The sequence below is a fragment of the Ambystoma mexicanum genome, chromosome 3q (assembly GCF_040938575.1).
Source record: "Ambystoma mexicanum isolate Mex_15411 chromosome 3q, UKY_AmexF1_1, whole genome shotgun sequence".
In the NCBI taxonomy this organism is placed as follows: Eukaryota; Metazoa; Chordata; class Amphibia; order Caudata; family Ambystomatidae; genus Ambystoma; species Ambystoma mexicanum.
In genome coordinates this window covers 220,151,426-220,178,327 of record NC_090926.1, presented here as the reverse complement: position 1 = coordinate 220,178,327, position 26,902 = coordinate 220,151,426, and the positions used below count along the sequence as shown (strand labels likewise).

The following is a 26,902-nucleotide window of genomic DNA, read 5'->3' as shown; positions in this document are numbered from 1 at the left end:
CTTGGACCCCTCTCCAGGGCACTGAGAGTTCCATTGGGGTGAACAACCCATTGGGTTCTAAACGGCTAAAACGATTACCTACCTGCAAACCTGAAGACAAAACCATAGACTTTGTTCTGTTTGCTGCTTACTTACTTCCTTCGTTCGTCCACAGCCCTCGGTCACTGAACCCCCACTGCCCCCCTCGACTCGTTGGGACTCATTTAATATAGGGTTGGACTTTTGAAGAGTGATTATGAAAGAGTTAACTGAAGTTGCAAGAAGTAATCCAAGTTTGCTTACTAGTATTAGTAGTTTTCCTAACTTGTGTTGCTTTTACATCTTTAAATAAAGAGTGCAATACCATGTATTCTGCTTTTATTTAAAGGTGATTGTTAGGGAGAATTTTCAGTTAAGTGCTAAATTCCTCCCACCTTAGAGACACCCCGGCTCTTTTGCTGAACTTTGGGACTATGTACTTTTAATTCTATGTATTTTCTGTCTGTTTCTTTTGGTTGTGGATCTGACAAACTCCATAGCCATCATGTTTTACATTGAGTCACACAGCTACTTCAGAGCAGTGACACAGGGAAGTCTTTTTAGATTTCCCAAGGTTTAAATACCATATTTTGGTTATACTACTGTTTCCAAGAGCAGCGAAGTGAAACTGACTTTGCTTACACTTTTAACTTTCTAGACCTTGCACACATCTTACAATAGGATGCTGGAGGGGTTACTTAATATCCCCTTTGTCTAGCTTATCATGTAACAATTTTATGTTACCCTTTCCTCGATGAATGGCTGGTGGCAGTGGTTTACTTTTAACTACCGTGGTGTGTATTTACCGCGAGCTACGTTCGCAGCTGCAGTAAAGCACCCAAGGGTGCAATTCTTGTCAAAATGTCCCCGTCGTCTTTTTTCGCCATTTCTTTGTGGAAAGGTCCTTCTGGAGGTTTGGTCCCTTTGTTCGTTTTGCCTTTGGCAGAATTCACGAGTGAAGCCCGCCTCTAGCTCCACGGTGTCCGGCGGGGGCAGAAAGTGAGGGAGATGCACAAAACTCCCTGTGCTTAGTCTGCTAGGAGACAGGAATGCACTCTTAGGTGAATGGCAGGCTGGCTGTCTAGCAAGGACAGCCACCCTGCTGGGTGAGTGACAGCTAGGCTGGAATGAATGGGAGAAACCTGCATTAAGGCGAGGACCACCCCTTGATCATTTGCATAATGTAAGTAACATTTGGTCTCACCCGAAGTTACTAGGGGTATCCAGACGTGGACCCCTTGCTCACTATTCTTAGAGAGGCACAGGTCCACCCTACTGATGAGGTCCATCCAGACCGAAACACGTATCTGGGGTTGCTGTTGGTACTCTTGTTCAGAGGAGAATTGCCTAGCATTTCGGTGCTGGACTGCCCCAGAGCAGGACAAAGACTGATATGTTTTGGATATGTCTTCTCTGTGAAAGATCGTGAGCCAAGAATCTGGGTAAGGCTCTCGAAACCAGGACTAATGTCTGGCAGAGGGACTCCCAGGACCTCCCTTGTTAATTTAGCCTCTATAGTGCGACATCACGCAGAGGCACTAAAAGAAAAAAAAGCGAGCAGAAAGAGGGTTGTATAACGAAATCAACTCTGAGGGAAAAGGAAAGTTTTGAGCAGTTTCCTGACGTGAAGGAAGTCCTCAGTCTGAGGGAGAGAGTTCCAAAGGCGGGGGGCACCCACTGAGAAAGCTCATTGTGCTGAAAAATAAATCATCAATTCCCAGTGAGCTAGAAATCAAGGATTATTAATCTCAGCCCCACCGGGATATGTACGGCGAACTAGCATATTATTCTGCCCCCCCCCCCCCTCACCCCCAGGTTACACCAGATCTACCAGTTTGGAGAAACTGGCTATTTTGAACAAACTAAAAAACAAGCCTTTTTGAACTAAAATCTGTTTCACTTGACGCTTCATAAAATGTACAATGTTAACAAACATTTTACCCCTGGTACAGTATTTTTTAAACTCAAAGTGTGTTGTGCTAACCATGGTGCGTATTACCTTCGGTAGGTCCAGGAACAAGTGCTTGGTCGATCGGATGACTGGAGAAGCTTTACACATCTTACAAAGAGGTTTCTGCAGGAGTTTAAAAATAAAAATATAAAATACAAATAAATTAGACAGGATCAAAGTCAGCAGTGAAGACAAAAATCGCTGGATAAAAAAAAATGTCTATATGAGTTACTGGATGGGCCATGCCCAAACCAAGTGTATGTTACCAGGTCAGTCTATGTCAGTCTAGGAGGCAGCTTCAAATTGACCTCCTACATGAGGACTTTGTATTTGAGTAACTGAAACATCCCCAAAGTCGACTCCCAGAAGTCACCTATTTGAAATTCATCTTTCTTGAAAAATCACTTGATGTTAACATCACACCCATATCTTTAGCACCAAGGATTTTATGTTAATTTAAAACGAAGTAAGCCCCTACAGCTCATTGTCGGCCTTTCTCCTTTCCTCCACCCTTACCAAAGTATACCATAGACGACTGAGTGAACACTCCCTCAATAAATAATTCCTTCATACCACCCCTCCCAAACTTGTTACGCTCTCAATTTGTCTCAACTCCCAAACAGTTCTGCTTTTCTATTCCCATGTATCAACTCCCTAACGCAGTTATCTTCATACTCCTGGCTTTCTTTTGAAAGACCAATGCAGCTTAACTAGACTACTGCAGAGCAGTCACATTCAACCTTGCAGCTTAACCCCAAAACCTTGCGTTCGAAGAGCTTTGCTCCTCGCTTAATTTGGATGTTCCACATAAGTTTGCCTATGATGTACCATCTTGTTATGACTATTAGCAGTGAACCCTGTGTCTTATGGAGCCTTCTTGGTGAGCTGCCATGGTATACACCCGTAAGGGTCTGCCCCCACCCCTAACAGCATCACTGTCACGTGACATCTACAGCTTTACAAGTCCACTTCCAGGGCGTCCAACATCCGGTGGGACTTTGCAAAGATCAGTTCTTCATTAAGTATACCATATTTGCCAGTTTACCCCTGCCCACACGGGTTTGCATCCAGAATTCATAAATTCCATTTACTTACCTTGGCTACTCATGCTGTACTGACCTATTCACCGCGCATTCCTTTATTTGCAGTTATGCCCCCTTCTTCAGTTTCATAAACATTTGCGTCCACTTTTCTACCCTTGGAAGGCAGCATGTTCATGCTATGCCCCACTCTAATCTCATTATCCTTTAACTTGTAGTTCCGTTTTGTCCTCTTTTACTCTGCATTATGGAACGCTCTCTCTTCCTATGGTTTCAAAAACTGATCTAGTTCTCGATTCCTCCAGGCTCAGTAGCTTCTTTTTAGAAGGATCTCAACTTCATTTTCTCTTTGGTTTCCCCTTCAATTTCTTTTGTTGCAGGGATCTTTAGCATTCATCTTCCTCAGGCTGATCCTTCACTTTGCACTTACATTTTTCTTTCTCCAGTTTATAATCTTAAACAAATCCTCTCTTCCCCCATTCACTCTAAAGGGGTAGGGGAGGGCTCTCAATCACATTTTCTTTTCTTCGGATCTCATATCTATTGATTCTGGTCATATTCATGCTGTGCCCTCTGCCAATCATTTCTTAGTCTCTTGCTCCTTTTCACTACCTAATACATCTCCCTCTTCTTCCCCACCCCCATACTCTACTTTTTATCGTTTTCAGATTGCTCTGATATTGAGCATTTGCCTTCTTCCAATAGGTATTACCCAAATTGACCTTTTGCACAATTGACCTTATTATAGTGGTCCTAATTGACCTTCTGCACAATTGACCTTTATATTATTTTATAAATGTATTGGGTTGGTTTTGGATTATAAATAATATAAGGGGATTGAGTGGGGGGTTGCAGGGGGTTTCCCCCCCGCATACATGTCCTAATTGACCTTCTAAATTAGGTCAATTCTCCCGAGGTCAATTGTGAAAAGGTCAATTAGTATACAACCTTCCAATATTGATAGTTTTCTTACTCGACTCCATTCTGCTATTAGTTGGTCACTGGATCTGGTTTCTCCTCTATCTGAATTCACCCCCACCAAGGCAAACCCCATACCCCTGGTTCCCTTCTTCTCTAAAGGTTCTTAGTATTATCGTAAAGCCGAGCTCAGGTGACTGTAAAAACATTCCATCGCCAACTACCAATTCTTTTCTGCATTGCTTAATTCTTATTTCTCTGCCTGTAAACAAGGTAAAGCCAACTCCTTTCAAACTCTCATTCATTCTCAAGCTAACACTCCTAAATTGCCCTTTTCTACCCTCAAAAAGATACTTGACCCTCCTCCTTTAGACCCGTCTACTCTTTCCAATCATTCCTGAAGATTTTGCTAAATTCTTTTGTCCAATTTGTAAACTTACTCTAAATAATGATGCCCCTCTTTATTCCAGAACCAAGGATTCTCTTGTCCCCATAGTGCTCTTGTTCCCAGGGATTCATTTTCTTCTTTTACCCCCATTTCTGAGGGTGATGCCATTTCTTTGACCTCTCTGGCTCATCCTATTGCCGCCCCTTTACTACTTAAACAGCCTCCCCATGTCCAATCTATTTTTCCCGCTCTGGCCTCTGTTCTTACTACTCAACCTTATCTTCATGGTCTTTTCTCCTTTCAAGTTTAAAATTGCAAACGTTATTCCCTTACTTAAAGAACCCATCTCATCCCTCTAGTTTTCGTCCAATTTCCCTTCTTCTGTATCATTATAAACATTTTGAGAGGCTTGTTCATGGTCAACTTTCTTCTCATCTCAACTCTCAAACTGCTTCAACCACAACAATCAGGTTTTTGTTCTGGTTTGTAAACTGTGTTAGAGTAGATTTTCCTTCTTGAGTGTAATTCACTCTACCCTTGCGTCCCCCTGCACTTTTTGCTGGACTCTTGGATTTGTTTTCAAATTCTCCGAGGTGAGTGGGAACCTTTTTCACACTCACTCCTTTCACTCCGTATCTGGGAACCCTTTTTACCTCCATTGTATATTTTTTTGTGGAGTTCTGCTTTCCTCCAACTTTTCTGACATCTACATTTTACTAAAGTAGCACACAGCACTTTCTGTGCAGTGTACTGGAAGCTCCTAGAGCTTCCACAGTAATGTTTCTTTATCTTCTCTTGTTTAACACTTTGTGTTAGGGAGATTTACAAAAGTCCACCTTATGTAGAACTTTAGGAGACTCACACTTTGGACACATGGCTCCAACTCTTAATATAGGCCTGAACAACACACGTTTTGTTGGTAGCAATGGCTGAGCAGACAGGTTCATTTTAGGAAGAAGGGCTGTAGGAGGTACACAGAACTTAGGATATACACATAGGACCAAAGAAACACTGACACACTAGAGTTATGTAAAAATAATAGTTTATTTTATATGTGCACAAGGTAAGCAATTCTTCAGAAAGGCAAGTACTATAACGCACAATAAGTAACTTAGAAAAACCAATACAATGGTCACAGTAAGTAAATCACTTTGGTAATACTTTTTGAATGGCAATATGCAATTCAAAAGGCAAGAATAACTTTTGTAATAGCTTGTGCCTAGAAACACTGGTGTACAGGCGCGTTATAAATGCTACATACGATCTGTTTCAGGTAATAGTGGATGAAACAAAACCAACATAAAGCAGGTAAATTGTAATTATTTCACAGACCACTTTAGAAGTCCCTAACTAGTTAGGAGTCAGATTGGAGGGCTGTAAAGACTGGAGGGGGTATCGTGTTTATGACCCCTATACAGTTGGGGTAGAGTCACAGTGCACTGCAGCCGAGGGTCGCTATATGGTAGCAATGGACAAGCAACCAAGGCTGAGACTCAATGGAGGTGATGCAGATTCTTAAGTACAGTGAATCTCCAAACCCCCACAAAGTAATGTCCACACACTTTATGTGATAACAGTTCTTTTATATAAAATAAGGTCCAAGTAAATATATACATCAATACATATCACACTTTGTACTCAGGCAACACTATCCGAATAGTAAATATATACACATCTATGTGGTACCACAATATGCTTTAGATTCAATTTAGAATGCACCAACTGCTGACAGTTATTAAAAAGCATGGGAATAAAAGCATTGGATAATGGCATAGACATTAGTGTAGAAAGGCAGGTTAGACTGGGAACATTAGCAGATTGTTTTCTTTAAAGTAGATGGCCAATACTGTGGGAGGACCCCCACCCCCTCCACACCTAATCAACCTGTAAGGGAAACGATTAAGGTGTACTTTATCTTGCATACTACAGCCCCGTCCAAGTACGCTGAATAATGCTCCGCTTCTTTTTCTACATGACCCACTACCCCAGGGTACCTGGGAAGCCAAAGGAGAACAGGGCCCAATATGAATTTTGGACCTCCTGGATGATTCCAGAGTATGGAAGATGCTCTTCCTCATCACAGTACCTTGGGCGCCTTGGCCGGCAAAGTGGTGGAGTTTCTTGGTTTTACTCGACGAGACCCCTCGAGGATGGAGCCCCCTTGGAAGCAGTCTCTGGTATGTCGATGTTGAGAAGAAGAAGAAGAAGAAGAAAGGAACCAAACAGTGTCAGAAAAGCAGCACTTTCGGTCTTCGCGCAGTTGTCTCAGTTGGTGGGTTGTTACTCCAGCTGTGGATAACCAACAAAGGTGAAACTTTGTGGACCTCGAAAAAGCCTGGCTGGAGAAGATAAGACCATTGGTGGCCTTGGATGACTTTCGATGGGGACAGATGCAGTGGTACAAGTAGTGCAGCTGCAACACGACCTCAGGATGGCTTATGGCGACCTGGACATGACCACTGAACTGCGGACGTCTACCATGCCTGGACACTTGGGACGTCTTCTTTGGATTTTGGTAGCGGGACACCCACCGGCCTATACAACACTGCAGGCAGCGACCCTGGACTTTCTCCGGCGTGGACAGATGTCATGGCAAAGATGCCCCTTGGAGGATTCAATGATTTGGAACTTTCGCAGGTCAGGGTGTCAAGCAGCACTATGCCAGGGTACCCCCGTCTTCCGGGCGATACTCGGCAACTTGGCTGCCAGCGGTTACAAAATCTTTTGGAACCTGGGTGAGATTAACTTCTTGGCATCAGGTTTTTCAGGCACTCCTGGACGCACGAAGATCCCTTCTCCGGAACGGCAGGCACACATGACTCGCTTCCAGGACACCTTCGGTGAAGAGCAGCAGTTGCGCGTCGTTCCCTCATAGCTTGGGAAGAGGTTGCCTATTCAGGTCCTCTCTGGCTCAGTCCATGAACCTGCACAGCAGCTTTCGGATTGCTTGAAGATTTGCGGCTGCAGTCCTCTTCCTCCAGCTGGACTCCGGGATGAAAGCTTACGAGGACTTCAGCTTCTGCTTCAGGTTTCTTATTTCAGCTTCTGACAAGGAGGGGAGTGTGAGGCCTGCTGTTAAAATAAACACTCTCCATTCACCCAGGCTGAGCCAGGCCCAGCCAGCCCATCACACACGAGGGCATTCATGCAGGCAGCAGCCAATCAGGATCACAGGCATTCAGACTGTTCACCAGAAACCAGACTCCCACACTACAGGATGTGGATTGGGGCTACTCCCCAGCCTTTCAGTGCACCACACTGCATTAATTTGAGGGCTAGTTCAGGCATTGTGTCACACAACCATAACCAGACACCCACAAAACAGAATGCATATTTATTGACTATTCACTCCTTTCAGGTAGGCTCCACCCAAAGGGTGTACCCACAACAAGCAGCCCCTAGGAAGGCTCCAGCCAATCTGGCAGGAGGCAACCCCAGAGCCATACAAGGTCCTTCCCGAGCCAAGGCTGTTAGGACAGTTTTTCTTAAATCCAACTAATGGCTCAGTAAAACCATTCAACTGAGACAGTACAAGCCTCCACTCTTAGTATAAGGCTGTACCACCCGAGTATATGGTAGCATAGACAGAGCAGCCAGGCTTATTTTAGGAGTGAGAGAGAGCTGTAGAATCAGTACAAAGACATTATAGTACACATGTGGTCCAAAGAAACACAATCTATTGTAAAAATAAATGGTTCATTTAAATACAAGTAGGCACAGAAAAATCTTGGGGAAAATAAATAATATCGCAGATCATATAACCACATTATAAAAACACAACACTATGCTTTAAAGTACAGACGAAAGCATAGACATTACCTAGAAATAATGTTGGTTTTCTAAATAAGTCAGACCTTATCAAACAACTTTAGTAGAGGGCACACCTATTCATGGGGAGTAAAACCATTAGTTACTTTCAGATTGCTTTACAGCAATTCAACAGTAGTAGACCCTGCCAGTTATGCAGTCACACTCTTACGAAATGACATAATCAACCAAACCGGTTATCAGGATAGCTTTCTGAATAGTGGGACACAGATTAAAGGAACAGTACATCCTTTTAACGATTATTCAGGATAACACACAGTTATACTATGTGAGTAAGACCTCTGGGTGCAATATACAATTACAGGTGCTTTTTAGCTCTGTTGAACACAGTCTAAGATAAGCAAGAACTCTTTACACTAATCTAGGATGCACCAGGCAGACCAGGGTGAGCTACACCTAAAGAACACAAAAATGGCACACAGCTATTCTAGGCAGGTAAAACCTAATGATGTAATATACTATTACAATTCGTTTTCAGATCAGTGTAACCCAGACTGAGGTTACCAATACCTTTAGGATGGCACACAGCTAACTCAATGCAAGTAAAACCTATATACTTTGGAGCTATCAGCAACTTAAAGATTTTTATAGACCCAAGACTGTTTTAGCATCTGTATAAAACCGACCAGGGAACGCAAAACCCAATGTTACACTTCATGAATGACTCATGTTATTCTAGGTAGGTAGAACCTAAGGCAGACTTATTCTAAACAGGCTATACACCCATCATCTGGAAGAAATAGTTAGAGAAGCCAGCAGCTTTACTTTTGGGAAAGAGGCACAACCAATTCACAGGTGAGTAAATTAACCTTGTATATACTTTTCTGAATGGCACAACACACAATCAAGGTAAGTTAGAACTTGTGTGGCTGTTCAATCTCAGTATCAACCAACTCTTTCACAAGTCAATGGTTTCAAACACTTATTATACCTTTCCCGACAGAATCCTTTCCTTATCCAGTTCTTCCCTATTCTATTGCACACATTCACTCAAGGGCAGAAGAGGGACCCTAGTGGTCTAGTAGCCAGCTGTTGGCAGGGTGAGATAGGGTTCTGTTGCAGACAAAAAAGTCAGTTCCTGTGGAAGACTGTTCAACAAGTAAGTAGTTGACTTTAAAGTTAGTTAGGGTCTAGGGGCTCCTGAGAAGAGACCCTAGAAGGATTCCAGCAGTGGGTCTGGGTGAACTGGATGAGAAAACTCCCAGTCACAGAAAACACCCCAAAAACTTTACAGAAATCACACAGGTTTAAAAAGTTAAGTAAATACCCAGCCAGCAATGTACCTCAGCACAGAAGAGTTGTAGCAGGAAGACTTCAGGATCTGCAGCCAAAAACCCAGTTGATGGATTACTTTGTCATGAAGACAGGACTTTGGAAAGGAATCTGCAGCAGGGATCAACGGATCACTGTCAGCCCATTTTCACAGGCTTAACAGCTTGCAACCCTATAAGTGATTTCAACAAAACTCTCTAACTTTGTGCAAGACTTATTATCCAAGAAGTGCCTCTGCTCCATAGACTGTACTCGAATTGACACTGGCTGTCCTGGCTCCCTGCAGACTCTTCTAGTCCATTTACTGATATTTCTGTCCCTCATAGGTGGTAACTTGTTTTAGACGGTTATTGCTGGGAAAGGGTTGTCTAGACTTCATTGGAAGTAGTGAGTATACTTACATGCCCTGAGAACCTGTATAACCTTTTTCCTTCCTTTAACCTTTCCTTTCTGCAACCTCAGAATCTGCAAAGTATAACCAGTGATGTATAAATGCCATTACTGTGCTTGTGTATAAAGTCACCCCCCAGTGTAGGGAGTGTGTAATAAGCATACAGTATCCACTAACGTGTGCTGATTCTGGAAAAGTATTTTAAAGTATATTTGATGGTTACATATCTCGCTCTTTAAGTAACGCTGATTTAAAAATGGATGTTAAATAAATAGCTATTTATAACGGAAACCTTGAGTGTAAGTGTTACTTGGTTACTTGGATTTGCACATTTCATTACTACAGCTCACGTTTACCCCTCTCGAGATAGGACTGGCTGCTCAGTTACACTACCAACTTGTTTAGTACAGACCTATACCAAAAGGTGGGTCACCTAATACCAAGCAGATAAGTGTTGTGTAGTTTTCACACAGTGTTACTACATCAATTCTTACCCACTCTGGTGGCAGGTGTGGGATGGCTCAAAATGCAGGTCTCGAGTCTAGTGGGTCTCACCAGGCTCTGGATCGGGGTTGTCGTTTTTGGAATACCGCAGGCTCTCCGGTCACTGGAAATCGTCTCAGCTGCTTTTCCTTCATCATGCTCTTTGGTTTTGGTTCCAGAGGTCGACTTGTCTTAAGCTTCCAGGTTCGGAGTATTTAACTGGAACTACCGCACAACTTCTGCATTCTCTCCCTGCATTTCACAACAAGGGGCAGTCTGGTTGTCCAATCTGGAAAGCCAACTAACCCCTCCGCTTACCCCCTACCCCCCCCCCCGACTGGGATTTGTCCCCATTCAGGCAAGGAGGAAGACAAAGGGCTGTGGAGTTTTGACACCTCCCTCGCTTCCTGCCTTCACAGACAGACTGGAGCCTTGGCGGGGGGTCCAGGGGACTCCCGCCAAAGATAGAAATCACACAAATGGAATGTCCCACCCTGGACGTCGGGGGGGGGGGGAAGGACGAAAGAAGCACAAGAAACACTAAAATGGTGAAAAAACAAGACGGGCCATTTTGGTAAAATGAGCTCCCTTGGGTGCCTTTACTGCAGCTATGACCACAGCCCACAGTAAAGGTGCACCAAATTATTAAAAAAAGGTATCACTGCCACCAGCCATTAAAGGTAAGCTCGTCCCTGTAACAGAATTGTTAGTTTTATTGTGAAAGGGGATACATTGTCAATAGCCACTGGATTAGTTACTGTAACTAAAAGGTTATAGAAGTGAAAAAAAGACAGTGTGTCCTCAGCACGCCACATAAACCCACCCAAGGCTCCAGTGTGTCTGGAAGGGCAGGACATGAGGCAGGGTCTGAACTCCCCTATCCTTCATCTGTAGGTGTGCCTGAGTGAAACCAGTTCCGATTGGCTAACTGGCTGTCCTGTAAGGACAGCCACCCTGAGGTGTAATTGACAGCTGAGGCTGTGAATGAATGGGAACTTGCATAAAAGGCAAGGATTTTAGGACTAGAGGCAGAGTCGACCACTGGAGAGGGACCTCCAAATCAGAAGACGTGAAGGGATGCCAGCAGCACCCTCCTGGACCACAGAGTGCCTCGTGAAGCCCTGCAGCCGTACTGACTCAGTTTTCAAATCGTCTGGGAAGACCCAAACGGGACTACTTCCTCCCTTAAGTTGGTGGGACAAACTAGCCTAAAGACAATCTTCCATTTGGCGCAATCCCCCACTTGCTGTGCCTCACCAGAGCTGCAGAAGCCCAATGCCAGGGGTCTGGTGACCATTGACGAGTGCATCGTCTTGCGAAGTCCGAATCCGCCAAATCATCGTGGACATCCAGAGGAGTCTAAAGAAGCAGGAAATGTTCATCCAGAGTCGCCTATCCAGAGTCCAAGACCAAGGAAGCAAGCCACTCCAACCAGAGCATTTCGTTCTTCATTGGTGCTGAGAAAAAGGCACAAAAACACAGAAGTGCTGCTGAAACAAAAGGAAATCCATTGCTGGGGATTCCCTCTTCCGAGTACTGCCGCAGGAGCCCACCAGACGTCCTCCCTTTCGTCATCACGACTAAGGTCCAGGAACAAGGCTCTGCCAAGCTGTAGCAAGGAGGAATCCAAATGGAAACATTTTCTTCAAATCAAAACGGTACTGTGGGCTTGGGGGTTTTCACCTTTTAGCCAGAAGTTGTGCTTCCAACCTTGGGAAGTGCTTTTGTAACACTTTGGAGTTGATCCCAACTCACCTGCACTGGCCTAACAGCTTGTGCTCTCTACAAAGTAGCTCACTTGAGTTTGTGATTTCTTCTGAATTTACTAACTTAGTCAAGACTTTATATAAGAAGAATTGCATCAGAACTATTGACTTTGTCCATTGGCTTTGGCTACCCTGGCTCCCTGAAGGCACCCTTCTGAACCTATTGGCTTTGGCAGTACTTGTTCCCTCATAGGTTGTAATTGTTGACACTATTATTGCTGGGATAAAAGTCTACCTGCCTCCGTTTGGGAGATTGTAATTGTTTTACAAACTGTTGAAAGTATGTTCTAAATCTTATCCTAACCTTTCCTTCCTGAACAGCTCAGTAACTGAATTGATAACCAAATTAAGTGCAATACTGACCTTTACTGAAGTCACTTTGTGTGCTGGAACATGTGTTAGCATAAGAAATGTCTTTACCATCGTTTATTGTCTTTGAAAAAATGAATCCTAACTCTGACCGAATGTTACTAGCACTTTATACTTTTTAAAGACTGCTTATTTAAACCTTGTGTATATTATAAATAAATATTTATATATAACTTTAAGTGTGTAAGTGTTACTTGGATACTTGTACTTACTGATTTCAATTGTACAGCTCTACAGCTTACATTACCCCTCTTAAGATAAGCCTGGCTGCTAAATCACACTACCAAGGTGTGTAGTACAGACCTATATTAAAGTGGGTTACCCAATAACAAGAGATAAGTCTTGTGTAGTCCCACACCATTTGGACTGCACTAATTCTTACCTAACCCTGGTGGCAGGCAGTGGGATTGGTGTAGAGTGGTTAGATTGACTATTGGTTCTACTTGTGCCCAAATAAACCAACCACAAGGCTAGCTCCACCAAAAAGTAAAATAACTTTTAACAATTCCTAGTATGGATAACTTTAATGAAGCAGCCCTAACTGCACTTACAATTGATCAATTGAAAGATGTGTGTAGAAACAGGGGGCGGAGTTTAAAAGGTAGAAAGAGTGAATTGATTACTAAGATGTTAAATCACCAACATTTGGGAAGTAGGCCTGCAACACCTATTCACAAATTCAGAGAGAGCACACCCTGAGTGATTTCAAATTAATTCTAATCTTCAAAAAAGTTGAGCTCCTAAGGCTCGCTGAATCTTAATGAGCGTCAAGGGTGCGGGGGAGAAAACAAATGACTGGCATCATAAGACAGTATAATAATGAACACAATAGAGTACCCATAAACAATGGGAACTCCCGTTCCATGCACACCTATAAGTAATGGAAAGCATTTCCAATCAGGTTTAGTAGCCAGATTCTGCAAAGTCACTTAATGTTCTCTAGATCAACAATTATATAGAACCGATTTGTAGCTATACTTTTTGCACATAATTCAGTGCGACATCTTTCAATTTCATCACATAGGTGATTTATTTTTTGTTATATTTCAGGTCTCATGAAGTTCAAAAAATCTATCAATTTCGTAAAATTCCACAGTAAATCCCAGTCAACCAAAATTAAATAATTAAATGCAAAGCTCTACGCGTTTCGAGAGACTGTCTCTTCTTCAAGAGCAAAGTTAAATCAAAATATGTTCCACCACAATATTATATATTATATAAAACTCTTGCCAGGAATAGACTATATCCCTTGACTAGTCTAGAGTATCCCTGCACAATTTTCTTATCTTCCTCTGTTCTATGTCCTTTTTGTACGAGTCTAGCTTTTGATTAGTTAAAGCCAAGATGTTCTTTGAAAGTGAATTTCCTTGATGTAAAGATTTTCCCAGAAAACATCAAACTACAATCTTTGGGAAACCTGCTGATGTGAACAACAGTTTATTTTACACAAGTCACCATCCTCAACATCTAAAAAAGAACTTACCATTCAGCCAACTACTTAGAATTAAACGGACAGTCTCGGATGAAACCTCTTATAAGCAAGCTGAAGAGGAACAAGTAAAACGATTTCAAGAAAGGTTTTCCAACACCCATTCTATCAGAAGCAATGGAAAAATGTCAATTAAAGAAAGAACGTAACTTCTGAATCAACAGAAGAAAGTGGACAAAGAAAATCCCCCACTGATTTATCTATCACAATATTCAACACAAAGCTCCCAGATCAAAAGAATATTGAACAAAAACTGGAAAATTACAAGGCGTGATCCACAACTATGTACACTCTTCTCAAAGCCACCCCTAATGGCATACAATAGGTGTAGAAATTTACGAGATTCTCTGGTGAAAGCAGAGGGAATCAAGAAATCTATTTCTTTCAAACCCAAAAAAGGGTACATTCCCCTGTTTGAATTGTTGCCACTGCAATAATGTACAAAAGGGGTCATACACAGGGGCGTAGGAGACACATAAAATCAGGGGGGGGGGACAGGGGACATCTTGGGGACTTTGCTTTATTTATTTATTTATTGTGTTTTAGTCAAAGAACTCGATTCTTCACAAAATTAGAATTAAAACAGCAGTACATATTAAATTACAAATATCACTGTATAAAACAAGAGAAAAGAAAACAGAAGAAAATTAAAGGATGCGGCAGGAAAAAACATGTCTATATATATATATATGTTGCATTTCTGGCTTTTTCGTTTGACTATGCGCTCATGGTAAGACAGAGGAAATAACAATTACTTCCAGTGGGCCAGAGCTAGGATGCCAGCTTGTTAAGAGGCAGATCACCTGTAAGTGGATTCCTGCCAATTAAAGGAGTTGAAGCCTTTTCTACCAACTGCAAGTTTCTACATGTTTGTGTGGGGCAAGGGGATGTGTGTGTCTCTTGGAATGGAAGGATGGGGGTTTCAAAGAAAGAGGAAATCTTGTTTGTACCTCCTAGTAAGCCCTGTAATGGGAGTAGAAGGACCAGGTGTGTGATGTTGCTGCTTTGACTGTCCTCAGGGGTGTCTGGGGGGGTACAGCAAACAATGAGGATGAGCGATCGCAGATCACAAGCCCACCCACTCCCCAGGTCCGCGGCCGGTTGTGTCGGACCCGGAGGATCGCTAGTAGGTGGGGTGTATGTGGACTCAGGGGAGTGGCCAGAGGGGCAGCACGCTATGTGGGATGCCCCTCTAGCGCCCCTGCGAGAGCTGGGTCAGCCTCTCATGAGTCTGGTCCCTCTTACTCCATCTCATGCTGGCTTCAGAGCCTAGCCATTCTTTGCCTTTGTTATTCTGAATGCAGAACTGGACTCGGTTCCTTTCTCGTTTAACATTTGCTGCAAAGCCTGATCTATTTGATTCTCTCATATGTTACTAGGACGGTAGAGCCTGGGTCCTCTGCCCTGTTACATTATTCAAACAGCCCCTCTGGCCTTTCCTTTTGTCTCCCTTGTCTCACTGCTTGCTTAATACATACCTCCTTGCTTGAACACTCAACATATTCTCCCTAACACAGCAAAGGCAGCTGCAGTCTGTCTTAACTTCCATTTGTTCTGTCTTGAGTTGGCCTCTTATTTCCACTTTTCTGTTGGCTGGGGAAAGGCATTTGCCAGTCACTGCCATAATGGTTCTACCTGTCCATAAGAGGGCAACAGCTAGCCAATATTGGAAGAACATGTGCATATTATTCCAGAGGCTGGCAACTGCCTTCCTAATGCCTACACAAGAGACACAACTCTTGCCTTTGTTTCTAACAGTAATTCAGTGGATCAAGAAAAGTGAGAACACACATATTGCTTATAAATGAAGGGGATGATGTCACACTTGGTTAAGACATTTTGATCACGTCAGGAGCTAATTTCCAGCTGCAATTAAGTAATTACCTTTTAGACTTCTGGCTTTAAACAATGTTAGGATCACCTGGAAAGCACAGAGGTTGCTCAACAGGGTTCCTGGAGCACGAGGGGTACTCTACTCGTGGGCATGGATGATGGGAGGGCATTCTTGCCCTGGTTTGGAGCCGGACCCCTTCAGCCCTGATGGGGGAGGGGCCCATTACTTTTGGTTGTACGTACCCTTAGAGGGTGGGCAGACATTGCCTCCTGCTTTAGCCTACTGACAGCTCTGCTTTGCAACTTTATCACACATACCTGACAGGTGGCATGTAACTCAATGCTACTAATGTTATCAGCATCAGAAGTCTGTAATCCTTTGCCACATCAACTAGGGTACAGGTTTGCACCATGAGACTTACCCATGTCTGAGACTGCATCTGTCGCCCTGTGGGGAAGAGACACACACACAGAAAGAGCAGAGCACAGTGCCCTTGTGGGTTTTTCACACTTCTTCCTTTGGGTGGGCGCAATTCACTCCACAGAGAAAGTGGCACATGCTGGGTAACATTCTCCCTCTTTGACAATGTCACCCAAAGAGCGAAATTGGCCTGAAATACCTGTCGACCACTTAACGCGAGATCGCAATTAGGGTATTTGCCATCACACTCGGGAAGCACAGGACACCCTCTTACCAGAGACATACCATGCTCACTCATTCTGATCACAAATTGTCATTTATCTGGGGTCATGTTAAATGTATTTATTTATTTATTACATGTGTAGCATCACGCAAAACCCCCAAGCATCAAGGCGCAAAGTAAACTGCATGGAGTGGACCACTTCCATTTTGTCACGTTTTTACTTTTCCGCCACAAAACTGAAGATTTTAGCGTAAAAGGCAGGTGAAATCACATTGCTCTTCCACTTTGGAAGAGTGTAAATACCTTGCGCAGTTTGCGATTGCTGGCGGAATTGACAATGGCTTCCTCTGGACTTCGCCCGCTTTTACCAGGTTTCATTTCCAAGCAGATCCCAGAGGAATCACTTTCCTTATTTCCAGCATGAGAATCCATGCTGGCAGTAAGGCCGCATTTGTCTGGTGGAGTGGGAAATACAGGGGGTCCTGGAGTGTCCACTCGGCTCCCGAACTCCACCCAGAAAATGCATGAAAATATGGCTAATTAGAAAAAGCGACAGTAATAGTGTTTTCCACCACTTTTTCTGAACCAATTGACATCGAAAATGCTGTGTTGCATCGGAAGATGAATGCATTCACTCTGCCTATTATCCCACCGGTAGATTAAGCCAGGTGCTGAACACGGGTGTTAAATATTCCTTTGTACAATCTGCATTTGGAGCATTAACTAACTGAGCTACCTTACAAATGATATCTCCTCTGGGGCGTTACCGTCTTGACCCCTTAACTGACATTGGTATTTCCCCCCCAATGCAAAGGCCTTTTTTGGTGATTTTGGTATGTCGCCATTCAATCCCTTGTAACTTCTTTGTTACAAGAGATATCTCGGCCAAAGTTGGCCCCTTTTTTCCCCACAGGTAAACGGCACCCAGGAATCCTAGTTTGCTGTAGGGGGGTGAGAGAAAATAACCAAAAAGGAGAACATCTGTTTTTTTCAAAAAATGATAATAAAATGTTGTACAAAGAAGCCTGTGGTGTTTTCCTTGTAAGAGCTGGGAACAAATGGTTTGCTGTGCTGGATTCGCCATTTTCCAGGCTTTCAAGAACAGATTGAGTGGAAACCAAAATAGCATATTTTGATACATACATTTCTGAAAAGTAGACAATATTCCAAGTTTAGGAAGGGGTCATTTGCGAAGGTCAGGCAACAACTATGTAGGGAAAGATTCCATAGTGGGGGGAAATCAGGAAAATGACAGAAAAAAATAAAATAAAAAAAAAAAAACACAATTTCCGCACATTTCACTCTGGTCACCCACCGAAACACACAGCCAACAACACATGGCCTACCTTCCAGTGTTCCAATAGGTTTCCCGACGAAAACGATACCTCACATGTGTGGGTGCACCTACCTGGGTGCAAAGGGAAAGGCCTAAAACACTGGTAACCCCAAGTCTTTTCGCACAGCAGATTTTCAGGAATTTTGCTGATGTGGACAACCTACAGATTTGGGCCGAGGGTGTCAAAAGCCACGAAGGAAATCAGAGAACCCCATGCATTTCCAAAAAGAAGACACCCGTGGGAACCCACAGAGGTCTGACTTGTACGAATCGACCCATAATTTATGACCCACAATCCCTAACAAAGTATGAAATTTGGTGGAAAAAACACAATTTTCACTTTATCTGGGATTGTGGGTCATAAATTCTGGGGCGATTCGCGCAGGCCAGACCTATGTGGATTCCCAGGGGTGTCTTCTTTTCGGAAATTCATGGGATACTCTGTTTTCCTTTGTGGCTTCGACACCCTAGGCCCAAATCTGTAGGTTGTCTCCCCAAACCCTTTGGGGGTTACCAGTGGTTTAGCCTTTTCCCTTTGCGCCCAGGTAGGTGCACCCACACATGTGAGGTACTGTTTACATCGGGACACCAGTGGGAACGTGGGAAGGTAGGACATGTGGTGTTGGCAGCATGTTTCGGTGGGAGGCAAGAGGGAAATGTCAGAAAATTGTAGTTTTTTCACCAAATTTCAGACTTTACCAGGGATTGTGGGTAATACATTCTGGGGCAATTCGCGCAAGTCAGATCTCTGGATTTCCACGGGTGTCCTCTTTTTGGAAATGCATGGGGGTCCCTGTTTTCCTTGGTGGCTTCAACACCCTAGGCACAAATCTGTATGTTGTCCACATGAGCAAAATCTGCTCTGCCGAAAGGCTTGGGGGTACCAGTGGGTTAGCCTTTTCCATTTGCGCCCAGGTAGGTGCACCCACACATGTGAGGTACCGCTTTGGTCGGGACACCTGTGGGAACGCAGGATGGTAGGACATGTGTTGGTGGCATGTTTCATTGGGCGGCCAGAGTGAAATGTCTGAAAATTGTGTTTTTTCCACCAAATTTCAGAGACATTTCCTTCTGCGCACCCACCGAAACACACCGCCAACAGATGTCCTACCTTCCCGCGTTCCTACAGGTGTCCCGACGAAAACGGTACCTCACATGTGTGGATGCACCTACCTCGGCGAAAAGGGAAAAGGCTAACCCACTGATAACCCCAAGCCTTTCGGCAAAAGCAGATTTTGCTCATCTGGACAATCTACAGATTTAGGCCTAGGGTGTCGAAGCCACCAAGGAAAACAGAGAACCCCATGCATTTCTGAAAAGACACCCGTGGGCACCCCCCCTTCCACTAAAACATCCATGGGGGTTTAATGACCCCCAAACCCACCCAAAACAAGTTATTTTTTTATTTCTGTTTTTGTTTGCCTCTTTCCTAGGGGCAGATTGTGCTAGCAATCTGCCCCCAGGGAGGACTACATGAGATGCCCCCCATCCATTTGGGGTGGGGAGAGAGGGTCACCCCCTTTTCACTAAAAACATCCATGGTGGTTCAGTGGCCCCCCACACCCACCCAAAACAAGTTATAGTTGTTTTATTTTTGTTTTGTCCCTTTCCTAGGGGCAGATGGGCACATGTGTGTGGCCATCTGCCCCTGGGGGGGGTCAAAACATACCGCCCCAGGCTTGGGAGGGGTGGCTCTGCAAATATTTTCAGTGGCCTCTCCCCCCACCCCAAATGGATGGAGGGCATCTCATGTACCCCTTCCTAGGGGCTGAAATTTGCCCCCAGGGGGGGGGGGCTACATAAGGTGCCCCCCATCCACTTAGGGTGGGCGGAGAGGGCCAGCCCCCTTGCAAAAATCCCTGGTGGCTAGTGGCCCCACCTGCCTCCACCCCACCCAAAACTAAGTTTAAAAAAAAAATCTTTTTTTTTTGTTAGCCCCCCCTTCCCTGGGGGCAGATGATCACCCATCTGCCCCCAGGGTATTGCCCCCATGCTTTGGGGGCCAGGGGGGAGAGGGCAGTTTACATAGTAAGCAGCCCCTCCCCCTGCTTCAAAAACAGATCCCTGCATGACAAACCAAACACATTCTGGGGGGAATAAATGATATTACATCCCCCCACTTAAAATTGCGGGGGGGGGGATTTGTCCCCCCTGTTCCCCCCCCCCCCCCCCCCCATGTCCTACGCCCATGGTCATACATAAGACACCCCTACACAGGTCAAAAGATGAATCTGCAAGATTATGCCACATGTGAAAGTAAGTTTCTAAATATATGGATTGCTCTGTCCATGTGGTAAATACTATGTTGGCCAAACAAGGAAGGTCAAAGATAGGATTTCTGAACATAAATCCAACATAACGACCAGAAATATCAACTCACCGATATCTAGACATTTTTCAGATCAACATCACACAATCTCACAACTTAGATTTGTGATTCTAGAAACTGTAGTACAACCACACAGAGGAGGTAACCTACAACAAATATTAGCACACAGACAGATGTTTTGAATTCACAAGTTAGAGGCCCTGGAACCCAGAGGGATGAACGAAGAATTTTCGCTGAGTGTATTTTTGTGAAGAACTCAATGAGATATGTGAATGAACATTTTAGTGGGAGTGCACCAATTATGGAATGTTATGATTTGAAATAACATGTGCATTATACTCCAAGAACATGTTGAACACTGAGCGGTAATATGAAGTTGAATTTATGAGAAATAATCTGAAGGAGAAACAAATGTATTGTCAATAGATGAAAGTATGGATGTAACACTGAACTAATTGTAATATGTTGTTGGGACGAAAATGAAACTGTATACTAAAGAACAATGTTGTGAAATAATGGAATAACCATCCATGTATAAAATACCATTACCAATTTGGTAGTATACATATTAACTCAGACATTAGCAGTTGAAGTACTGTTTGACCGTCATATTACTGGCCTAGGAGATAAATGCACTCTACTATAGGATGATGTAACAGAATGGTATCCCGGTGTGGTTGTTTCAGCATTGAAGTAAAACACATATATCACGTGACAATGAAAATCATAATGGACTTATCTATCTAGGCGTTGTCTGACCAAGACAGCATTTGACTAAGACACAGCTGTCACGTAAGAGTAGATGTATCATGCGAGATTGCCTATTATAACTTAAAATAACTACCATTCCCACAATTCCCAGCATCTTGTCACAGGGACCAATCGGGGGAGGGTGGGATTATAATTAGAATCGATACATCATCAGCAGTTTATCCAATGAGAGACATGAAATCGCGTGTTAACCGTGTGATTACATTACCTCTGAAAGCGGAAACAGTAATAAGTTACATAAGCGGGTGATGATAAAACTACAGCTCCCAGAATTCCGAATATCACGTGATGCACTCGCGTGCGTCATGTGACCATATATTCCATCAGTTGCCAAGCAACAGGTTCACTTTGCAGTGGATCGGGTCGGCAGACAGAGTAACTCTGTGGGTGTATAATAAATGTATATCTGGGTAAGTGTGAATTAGACTAGTCCAAACGTAGGGACGATACTGAGAGAAGCCGCACAGACATGCACTAATCTCATTCTCTAATAACTTTTATTTAGAGGGCTTGCTGTGACAGAGTATTCTCGCCATGATTTAATTGATCATTCTTAACCTTTACCACTCAGACACCGTAATGAAGGGCTAGAATATTTACAGCGCACACATATTTTTGACACCACAGGTGCAGCGTGAATGGAAAAATTGTCTCATCTATATGTTGAATTACAATTTATACTGACTAAATCCGTGAATACTGCACATCTACAGGAATCTGACTCAGAATAAAGAGGATTATATATTCAATTGACAGGTAACTAAAGCACTCACTGTCTTCATATGAATCTACTTAATAGATCTTACATTACTTATCACTAATTCAAACTACATATAATTTACAGGTGATCAACACTGTTAGAAATTCTGAACATTGACGCCAATAGAGGACGTTTTCATTATCGCACAATGAAGTTGAGCAACTTCAAAAAGAAGAATGTGGTTATGCACAAAAAGTGGTGGAAATTTGTAAAATATTGTGATGGAACATATTTGGATTTAACTTTGCTCCTCAAGAACAGTCTCTCGAAACGCGTAGAACTTTGCATTTAATTATTTAATTTTGGTTGACTGGGATTTACTGTGGAATTCTACAAAATTGATAGATTTTTTGAACTTCATGGGACCTGAAATATAACCAAAAATAAATCACCTATGTGATGAAATTGAAAGATGTCGCGCTGAATTATGTGCAAAAAGTATAGATTCTATATACTTGTTGATCTAGAGACCATTACGTGACTTTACAGAATCTGGTTACTAAACCGGATTGGAAATACTTTCCATTACTTATAGGTGTGCAGGGGACGGGAGTTCACATTGTTTATGGGTACTCTATTGTGTTCACTGCAACACCTACTCCCCAAAATGACCTGTAAGACAATGAGGAGGATGTTAGTTTAGAGCTTATCTCCAATCTGCCCGAGACAGAAAATGAGGTGGTTTCTCAAAGGGTGAACAACCCTTCTCCCCAATTGCCTGCTGTACCTCAACCACTTCCTACGGTGAACCCCACAAGGTCCAAACCTAAGCCCCGAATATCTCTCTTGAAAGAATACACTTTGAACTAGAATCCAAGAAGCTTGCAGTACTCTCTGAATACAAAGATTAGACTCAGAGCAAAAGAAATGCAGCAGGAATACGAGATGAAAAAGAGGTCCCCAGGATTCTGCTTCTTTTTCAGGGTCTTCTCGGTCTGCTAGTCCCAAGAGACCTCGCTTACCAAAAGAGGCTTTGAGTATTGATCCTAAACTTGATGTGTTGGATTTGATAGGTATATTTGAATTCACCTATGGTTTACAAGAGATAAGAGGGAATGATTTAGTTGCATGGTTGACGTCTAGGCTCCCCCATGCCAGTGACAGGAAACACTGAGCTAGTCAAGCTGGTATTAATAGCCAGATTTGGGAAGATTCCTTCTCAATATCTTAAAAGGTTTAGAAGCCTTAAAAAGACTGATGGTACCCCATGGGCTACCTGGGTGTGCGAGTGTTCGAAAAACCTAGATGGACGGGTTAAGGGTTACAGAGTGAACACCTTTGAGGGAATGAGATACCTGTTTTTTACTTGAGAATATTTTTGATGCCTGCTCTCCTGAGCTGAGACCGCATTTGGCTGACTCAAATCCTAGCGCAAGTTGCCGACTTATGGGTAGCCAACAGGGCCACCAAAAAGGTTTCTGGGGCAACTCACAAAAAGGACGAGGGGAAGCAAAACAAGAGAGTTCATAATTCCAACCATTCAAAAGAGGGCCACAAACACCATAAGGGGAAATCCCATGGGAAGCCATACAGGGCTAGTGAACCCTCTGGGGCCCATCCAGAGTGAGGTCCTCAAAAAACCCCATTCCAGAAGACATTGGTAAAATGTTTTGTTTTTTGTTTGTGGGTCTACTGACCATGTGAAAGGGGAAGGGTAAACCTTCAGGGGTCCACACTGCCTGCTTAGCCTTCATCTCCGTGGTTGAAGCGCCTATGGCAAGTGCACACTTTCACTTACTGGCTGAAGAACCCACTGAATTTCAAGCCAGTGTTTCTTTAGTGTCCTTGGGTTTGTGGGAACAACAGAATATAGATGTCTAGAACACCATACCTGACAACACAAAAGAATACTATAAGGACAGTGTACTTGTAGATGGTCAGGAGACTCCTGCCATTAGAGGCACTGGGGCCAGCATTACAGTGGTTGATGAAAGTTTCTTCAAACCTGAGGATGTAGCTAAGGCATCGAAAGGACCAACTAAACTTGCGGGAGGCCCTAGCCAAATGGTTCATATTTTGCCAGACCTCCTCTAGTGCAATAATGAGACTGAGAATCCCTCTGAGAGTACAAACTGAAGTACCTGGGAGAGTCCTGCTGGGTAATGACTTAAAGCTCTTGGAGTAGAGTCTAGTACCCTCAGGCCTCCCAGCAAAAAGCAACAGGAGCTGACAAGATTGGCCAGAGAGGCAACCTTAAGAGACTCTCAGTTTGAGATCAGGGAGTAATCCAGCATCTCAAACCAGCAGGCACGCCAACCTCCCACTTTTAAGAAAAAGAAAGGCTCAAAGGAGAAAATGGTCTCAAACCCAAACCGGTTCTGAAAACCAGGACTTCCCAGAGAGGACAGTCCCATGCCACACCTGTGACCCCCTCCAATCCCCACCCATCCCCAGCTGAGGATGAGTGGGAGGATCAACCAACTCAAGAAAACCCAGTGGCTGGTGTAACAGAACTAGAGGAGAGCCTTCCCTAGATAGGAGATCTGTATCCTAGAGACCATCAGGAGCTGCAAACTTTACTTTCAGAAGGTGGACCCTCAAGGGCATACTTCAGCAGAGGACAAAGAGTGGCCCTCTCTAGAAGGTCTGCGCCAGCAGACAGTTTCCCAGCTGGAAGGCCAAGAGCCAGGAAAGCATAGACTCTACTGGGAGGATGGACTCTTTACAGTCTACCCCAGGGAACTTCAGGTGACTGGTAGTACCTCAGGAGGTTAGGCCTACATTCCTACGACTAGTACATGAGATTCCTCTGGCTGGTCACCTAGCTCCAAGAAGACCAAAGAGGCTTTCTATATACCAAGATGGGTGCAGATGTCGACAAACATTGTAGGAGCTGCCACACCTGATAGACCTCTGGCCCATGTGGATTCAAGAATGTGGCAACTTTAGTGCACCTCCCAGTGGTGGGAGTCCCTTTTGAAAGGGTGAGGGTTGACATTGTCGGTCCCCTATACCCTCCAACCACCTCATGCAACCAATTTAGATTGGTTGTGGTAGACCATGCTACAAGGTACCCCAAGGCCATACCTATGAGAACGGTTACTGCCCAAGCAGTAGCTAGGGCCCTCCTTGGTATTTTCTCCCAGGGTGGGGCTTCCTAATGAGGTTATCTCCAACAGGGGGGGTCACATTTTATGTCCCACTACATGCAGACCATGTGGAAAAACTGGAGTGGCCTACAAGTTCTCAACAGCCAACCATCTCCAAACCAATGGGCTGGTAGAGAGGTTTAACAGAACAATTAAGAGCATGGTACCTGCTGTAGAAGAACCCCTTAGAAGAAAGTGGGACCTTCTACTGACATGCCTTTTATTTGCTTACAGAGAGGTGCCTCAGCCAGAGGGAAGGGGGGTGGGGGATTAGCACCTTTGAGCTCCTTTATGGTCATCCAGTCAGAGGCCCCTTGGCCCTGATCAAGGAAGGGTTGGAGAGTGTTCCTTTCCTAAAGTCAGTCCGTGTCACTGACTATGTTCTAGGCCTCAAGAGGCGGATGGCCCTAATGATGACTGAAGCATCAGAAAACTTGAAAGCTGCTAAGGCTCTAGTCAAGCATTGGCATGACCAGAAGGCCAACATGGTGGAGTTTTCTCCAGACCAGTTAGTATTAGTTACAGTTCCTACAAGGCAGAGGGCCTTGCAGGACAAATGGATTGGACCCTTCAAGGTTGTAGGCAAACTTGGAGAGGTACATCATTTAGTGGACTTGGGCAACCCCAAGGAGTCCCCTAGAGTCTATCACACTAATCGTTTGAAGGCTTATGTCTCCAGACCAGAGCTAGGAGCTTTGCTTTTAGCCTCTGCTCAAGAGGAGGAGGAGGAGGAAGAGGGGGGGGGGGGGAGTCTCTCCCTGATCTCCTCTGGGAACAACCTTCAGATGAAACCATTGAAGGAGTTAAAATCTCTTCAGATCTGGCACTGCAGCAACAGGAGGAGTGCAAATCTCTTAAGTCAGTTTGCCACCCTGTTTTCACTGACACCAGGCTTGACCCCTTGCGGCCAGCATGGTATCCTCACTGGTGACAGTCTCCCTGTCAAAAGCAGAGGCTACAGAATGTCAGAGCATAAATAAAGGAGGCGGTCAACAAAATGCTTGATCTTGGGGTTATTGAGCCGTCTACCAGTCCATGGGCTAGTCCAGTTGTGCTAGTGCCAAAGGCAGGAACCAAAGAATTGAGATTCTGTGTGAACTATGGGGCTCTGAATGCAGTCACAAAGACTGATGCCCATCCTTTACCAAGGACAGATGAACTGGTGGATGAAATTGGATCTGCCAATCTCCTCTGTACATTTGACTTGACCTCAGGCTATTGACAAATAGCCCTGACAGACCATGCCAAGGAGAAAACTGCCTTTTCTACCCTGGGAGGCTTATAGCTTTTGGACTAAAGAATGCACCTGCTACTGGAATTCACTGGATGGCATTTGCAGATGATTTGATGTTCTTTGATAAAACGGCCCTTGGATTGCAGAATAAATTGCAAATCTTTTATATCTACGCACACAAGTATAACTTACATTCGAATTCCACCAAATCCAAAATTGTGATTTTTAGCGCTAAGGGGAAAAAGAAAAAATAAATTAAATAAATCAGGTCTTTCAAATGGTCAATTGGAGGAGCTACAATTGAACGCTCTCTGCAATTACGTTATTCCTGTTACAATCTTTGTGACACTTCATTAGCCATGTGGAGGCATTCCCTCATTCAGAAATTAAGACCTTGCCTCTCGCAAATGAAATTTTTTTGGAAATATTGGTTAATTCTCTTTCATACCAGCAATAGATTATTAAATTTTAAAAGGTAGAACCCATCTTATTTTATGGTCTAGATATGTGTCTAATAGATTTAAGCTCATTCTTAAACATACTGCAAGTTCGTATTTTGAAGCAAACCTGGGATTAGCCATCTCACTTCCTAATTCTATTTTGCGACATGAACTGGGACTTAGTTCACTTTCTTCAAAATATGAATGGAGAATGTTGACAAATTATTCTAAAATTATTGATCCTCCTTCCAATTCATTGTATGTTGATCTTTCGAAGATGCTCAATGATGCTCATCCTGCCTCATTAATACTTTTTTGTGAAAAAATGCAATCTTTATTGTATAAATTAGACGTGATTAAGCTAGCTCTTATTACGCGTCTGGGCTTTGTTTTATGGTTTTCATTGGGTGTGCATTGTTAATGCTTTGAGCAAATATAGTTTGTATAAGGAATACGCATGCTTTATCAGAAAGAAAAGTCCACAGTGCCCCTATCTTCTCTGCTTTCCGTGTGAAAAGGCTCATGCATTATACATCAGATTTAAACTTAACCA

The 26,902-nt window shown here is 43.7% G+C and overlaps 1 protein-coding gene across 2 annotated transcripts in view; it reads right to left on the bottom strand.

Annotated features, from left to right (window-relative positions):
- The window catches only part of MARS1 (methionyl-tRNA synthetase 1), a 413,330-nt gene that overhangs the window by 277,118 nt on the left and 109,310 nt on the right, over nucleotides 1–26,902 (bottom strand). For both annotated transcript variants that reach the window (XM_069653588.1, XM_069653589.1), the window contains exon 11: nucleotides 2,018–2,092. In XM_069653588.1, coding sequence (XP_069509689.1) covers nucleotides 2,018–2,092 — 75 coding nt within the window. The remainder of the gene's footprint in view (nucleotides 1–2,017; nucleotides 2,093–26,902) is intronic.